Source organism: Lupinus angustifolius, chromosome LG15 (genome assembly GCF_001865875.1).
Source record: "Lupinus angustifolius cultivar Tanjil chromosome LG15, LupAngTanjil_v1.0, whole genome shotgun sequence".
In the NCBI taxonomy this organism is placed as follows: Eukaryota; Viridiplantae; Streptophyta; class Magnoliopsida; order Fabales; family Fabaceae; genus Lupinus; species Lupinus angustifolius.
This window is the reverse complement of record NC_032023.1, coordinates 10167255-10173270: the sequence shown is the minus strand read 5'-3', so window position 1 is coordinate 10173270 and position 6016 is coordinate 10167255. Positions and strand designations below refer to the sequence as shown.

At 32.2% G+C, this 6016-nt stretch overlaps 1 protein-coding gene across 2 annotated transcripts; it reads left to right on the top strand.

Annotated features, from left to right (window-relative positions):
* LOC109327508 (two-component response regulator ARR5-like) lies at positions 783–4226 on the top strand. 2 transcript variants are annotated; one of them, XM_019560682.1, is made up of 5 exons: positions 783–1163; positions 1801–1877; positions 1986–2063; positions 2270–2340; positions 3732–4226. In XM_019560682.1, the coding sequence occupies exons 1-5, from the start codon at positions 1037–1039 to the stop codon at positions 4003–4005; spliced, it is 627 nt and encodes a 208-aa protein (XP_019416227.1). In that variant the 5' UTR covers positions 783–1036; the 3' UTR covers positions 4006–4226. The 2 variants fall into 2 exon arrangements, with proteins under 2 accessions (XP_019416227.1, XP_019416226.1); XM_019560681.1 differs by having other exon boundaries at positions 2267–2340.

Sequence of the window (6016 nt, the reverse complement as noted above, 5' to 3'; positions counted from 1 at the left end):
AAATGGTTGATTTAATAAGTTTATAAACATAAATTTTGAACTGAGACCATAAAGCATTCACGAGTAAATCTGTAAATGTGTTAAAAAAAATTCCAATAATTTTTTTTTTAAAAAGTTCAAAAAATAGTTAAAATTTAAATAATATTTTAATTTATTCTTGCCATCCGCCACAACCTTCAAGGCTTCAACCCACTCACTCACCACAAGTTTACACTACAATTTAACACACATAAATTAAAATCGACATTTTCAGCATATCCGGATTCAGCCGGAATTCTATAAAAACTAATCCAAATTCAATTTGATTCTATTATTTGGTTTTATCCAAAATCAAACCAGGTAATCAAATAGAAAATCTAAATCCACCCGATAAACCAAACTATAAAGAAAAAAGTGGGTGAAAACAACTGTGTGAAAGTCAAACCTGTCTTTCTCGACTCAAGCCGAGGCAAATTTAGAAAAATGGACCCTAAGTTCCAAAAACTATAAGCTTTGTCTCCAACAATGTTTCTAATATCTATACACACTGTTACTTTAAGTATAGTTGGTATATTATGAATTATTTATTTGTATTATTTTTATTTAAAAATTAATAATAATTATAAATAAATAATGAATATCTTACATTTATTATTATATACATTATTTTCTGACCATTAAAATTATATTGTATCTAATACTTTTTAATTATTAAAAATATTTTTTAAGAAAATTGTTAAATCGTTTTAATAGCAGGAAATATATGTCTACAAATCTTTTAATTAATAACAGGAAATTGCATAATCCTCTCTGCCGGATTTTCAAAAAATGACAAACAACATCTCTGAGATTTTGATCCTCAGAATCTCTCACATTTCTATATAACAGCTCAACCCTTTCACCTTCCAAACAATCCCATTCAAAGCAAAACTTACATCCTATCACTTTCTCCCATTTTTTAATATCTTTTCTCATTATATTAAAGTTCATCTAATATCTTCCACTCTTATTATATACTTCACCATTTTCATTTTTCACGCCCATCCGTTTATTAGTGATGGTTGCTGCCGGCGATACTTCAACGGAGGTGGGTGTAGCACGTGAATTGCACGTGCTTGCCGTAGATGATAGCCATGTTGATCGTAAGGTCATTGAACGTTTGCTCAAAATCTCTTCTTGCAAAGGTAGCATGACAAATCCCATCAAATATCAATTTACTTTGAGCATTTTTTGTTTGGTTTTAGAAATTATAATGAAACTTCTCATTATATGTTAACATGTGTTTTAATTTGCTGTCGGTCGCGGTTATTATGATTGCGGTTATTGCGGCTGCCATACGAGTGAATTATTTTGTGAGTAAAATAATATTATTTATAAACAGTCCTATGTGGTTGCGTTGCGACCTATTGCGGTTGCATCATTGTATTACACCATAATTGCAGCTGTGTGTTGTGGTTGCGGCGGTCACCTCAATGGCAATATTGTGACCACATTACGTGATGCAATCTGCAATTTAAATCACCTGTTAAGATATGGTATTAAATTGTGGTACCCATGTTTACAGCAATCGCAGAAAATTATAGATAAATGTGTTCACCACATCATTGCAGAGACTATGAAAACCATAAATTTGGACCACAATTGCACTTGCCTACTGCAATTTCAAACACTTTGCTATACTAATTATATTATTATATCTCTTATAACATAATGTTGAGTAGAGATTGATATAATTTCTGATTAATTAAACCTGACTCAGTATAATTTAGCCTATTTTGTTAAAATTGGTTTCTGAAGTTTATTGGTAATGTTTTTTTTCAGTGACAGTGGTAGAGAGTGGAACCAGGGCTCTTCAATATTTAGGGTTGGATGGAGAGAACAGCTCCATTGATTTTGATGTAAGGAAATTTAACTTTAGAATTGTGGATGCATTTCTATTTACTTTTTTCCGGTACCGGTTGCATGGAAATGGTGCTTATGTTGTTGTTTGATGGTTATGGTAATAGAGTTTGAAGGTTAATCTGATAATGACCGATTATTCCATGCCTGAGATGACCGGGTATGAACTACTCAAGAAGATTAAGGTGAGAATCTATCTTTTATTGTCCCCGTGTTATTTCCTCCTTTTTATTAATTTTTTTAACAGAGATATATGTAATAATAGATGAGAAATTTTCTAATGTAAATTGTAGAACTCATCTGTTGCATTTTATGGAAGAGTGAGTTCTTATAGGATGGACTTCGAAGAAAAATTTGATTCTTTATCTTTACTCTGTGTTAATTTCAGCAGGAGTCCTCTGTTTTTAGAGAGATTCCAGTGGTGGTTATGTCATCTGAGAATATTTTGACCAGAATTGATAGGTAAGATTTCGATTCAAAATAGCATGTCTTTTATGTTTGTAAATTATGATTGGAGTTACATTGTGTTTATTACAATTGTAAATTATTGCAGAAAAAGGTGGTCGATGCAACCGTAATTGCAATTACAATATGGTTGCAAAAAACTACCAAAAGGCCTAAAACAGCAATATTGTGCATGCAATTGTGGCTATGTATAACAATTTAAAATCTTAGGTTCTTGTACTGTTTTAGGAAGTCTATTGTTTTTGTTGAACTTTTGAAATCATTTTCTTGATTTTTTCATCCTACAGTGTGGATAATATTTTGTTGATTTGCCTCAGCTTTGGTGAGCTAAAATATCAGGAAATCTAAAACTACCATAAATTTGAATTCTTTGGAAGGGGTATGTTTTTAGATGTGAATCCCATTGATACTAGGAAAGTAGGAATTCCAGTGTAAAACAAATGCATAAATGTATATTTTGGAACAGTAGATCCCTCATGTTTTCCCAATTCTAGGCATGTTCTTACCAAAATGGACTACTTTAAAGATGTAAAATGCTGCCATCAAATAAGAAATTAACTCTAAATAATGTGGAGATCATAACACTGAAACAATAAAAAGGAGACAAGAATGTTAAAAGTTCCTTAGAGATCTTGGTAGCCACTTTAGGCATAGCTGGCACTATGGTAGGTGTTAGTGCTAATAATGCATGAAACAATATGAAGTAAAGTGTGTTGAAGATCTAAAGGGATTTAAGTTTGCCACTTAGGCCTGTGCTGGCAGCATAATGGAGATAAGGCTTCTTTACATATTTGCGGTGATTTATGCCTCGAGCGTTTATCAAACTAGAATAGAAGTCTCTAAAGTCTAAGCAATACATGGCCAAAATCCTTGTCCATGAGTATGAGGTTACTGATATCAAGTTATCAGCACTATCATTTAATTGATTTTGCCAGAAATGATACAAAATCAGTTAGCTGATACACAGAATTATTCCCCAAATCTTATAATGTTAAGCATGTGGATTTCAATTCTCAAGCATTGTGGATGTGGAGTATGTTGCTTTTAAGTTCAAATTTTGGTCACAATGATTGAGGAAACATGATTAAATCATGATTCCCCCGTTGTAATGGTCAACTGGTGTGGCAGCAATTATTGTCATCATAATTGCCACAAAATAAAAATGCAAGCATTCTACATGAAATTATGATTAGTGCTTTCAATCATATACAAGACTAATTTATATATAGTATGTTTAATTATTAGTTTAATGGCATATTCACTGACCCTTACACCATATTCTTTACCTTTCAAAATTTATGATCCATCTATGCAGGTTTTTTAGCATGTTACATGACCGGTAAATATATACCTACTTATTTTTTGTTTACTTCTTTACTCGTTAACAGTTGCTTGGAGGAAGGAGCAGAGGATTTTTTGTTGAAGCCCGTGAAGTTGTCCGATGTAAAACGCTTAACAGATTTCATGAGAGGTGAAGGGAAGATAGGAGAAAAACGATCTCCGAAAAGAAGGCAATCAGATAATTGCACTCCATCTCTATCAACTGTGTTCTCACTGACTTCTTATCGTCGCGATATAGCATCACCGGAACTACTTCCATTGTCACCATCTGCATCGCCTTCCAAGAAATCTCGAGTGTGCAAAAAGATTGAGCTGTGCTAAGTGTCTCCGTTTTCGCTAAGCAATTGTTCATATCCATAAGCCTATGATGCAATTTGCATTTATACAGTATAGATTGCTGACAATGAATACTAGGATATGATTAGGAATGAGGAAGAGCCATGTCAGAATCACTTACTTTTTATTTTCTGCTTGGCCCCTTGCCATTTTTTGTTTGGCTGATCTTGCCATTTTACACATGAAATTTATTAGAAGTTAATTAATGAGACAAATATATTTTAGAAGGGTTTGACTTTAAAACTATGTTTATCTTTTATCTGTCTATCTTCAAATTATATCATTTTGTCTGTGTTCTACATACAAAGTTATTTATGTTTACAACAAATATTAGTAAATATTTTTTGGATATAGTAAAACAAAAGGGGGAAAAACAAGGCAGATATCCCAAGGGAACAATATTATGATGTTTAACTTTGCTCCTCAATCCTTTGTAGAATTGGAGGAACATTGAAAACTTACAATTCAGGAACTACATTGTCTCCAATGATGAGGTAATGGTGATGCCAATGAAATGTTAGATGTGTGCGTGTGTTGTTTATCTGCATTTCCTAGAAGGAGAAGGAGCGGAGGTTGACATTGTATTTTTGCTGTTTTCAAGACAAAATCTGTTAGCTTAGTCCATCTCCTACACGCAGTCTCAAATATTCATAATCGACATAAGAAAAACCCTGGATGGGGATCACCTGTCCCAATGGGTGTCCCATTTGGTGTCCACATCCAATCAGAAAATTTTATTTGATTAAAAGTAAAATTTATAAGAACATAAATTAATATTTGTATGCTATTCTATGAGATTTCATTAGTTTGGTACATGGGGACAGAAATTTCTTAGTACAGAGGATCCTTGGCCGAAAAACCCTCATTTGTTAATGTACAAATATTTTGTTTTTCTAGTTTTCTTGCTAGGAAGAAGATCAAATAAAATAAATTTGGTAGAGGCACTAGTAAAGCTGTCACTACTCACTAGTACTGCAATAAAAATTGATCAGGAAGTATGTACTGCAAGCCTGTTATATTATTACGTATTGCTCTTCAAATAATGAGGTCGTGGCTTGTGATTTGTCAAAGGTATTGCTAGATGATTAGTTTTGCAATTTTGTATCCAACAGCCAATAAAGCTACCAATTTGTAAAATAGAAAATGAGTTCCAATATTTGAATAATAATATTTGGCAATTTTCTTTTACAACAAATGAACTTACATATACACTCTTTTTTTTATGTTTTTACATATACACAATATGGAAAAGGAGTCCATAAAACCATATTTGATGTACACAAAAATAAATAAGGGACAAAAAGGAGCACAGAAAAAACATGATCTGATTTATTTATGGAGATTGAAGAAACAAAGACAAGAGCAAAATATTCATATTCTGAGAAAAACTTCCAGTGGACCCTGGCCCTATCAGTATGCCAATATGGGTAATCGTGACAAAACTTGCAGCCCACAAAAACATCAATGCACTCAAACATCATATACGGTGGAAAAAACATAGAGTGTAAGAGTTTTTTCCAAATAAAAATAATATAAATAAACATTAGATAATACACCTACTGGGTATTAAAGAAACACCGATAATAAATAAATATTAAATTCAACTTGTTTTTAGTTATGGAGATCCTTTATCACTTATATTTTAGTTAGTGCCTCATACCAATTAAAATGTGACATTTAATTAACTTATTATAATTTGATTACATTGAGATGATAAGAGGCAAGGTATTTGGAACATATGATTTAGATACATATTTACCGTACAAATTGCCATGAAGGCTGCAGTCTTCCAAATAAAGTTATAATAACATGCAGATTTTTACTTCAGTGGACAACTACCATTATATACTGCTACTGCCAGATTAAAATTAAATTATTAAATTATGATAACTAGAAAGTCTAGTTTGTTTTCATGATAACATTTGTTTAATTTAACGTAGACGGAGATGTTGAATAGGTCAGCCAATCAGGCTAAGGTTTTTTGTCCATTTGCCCC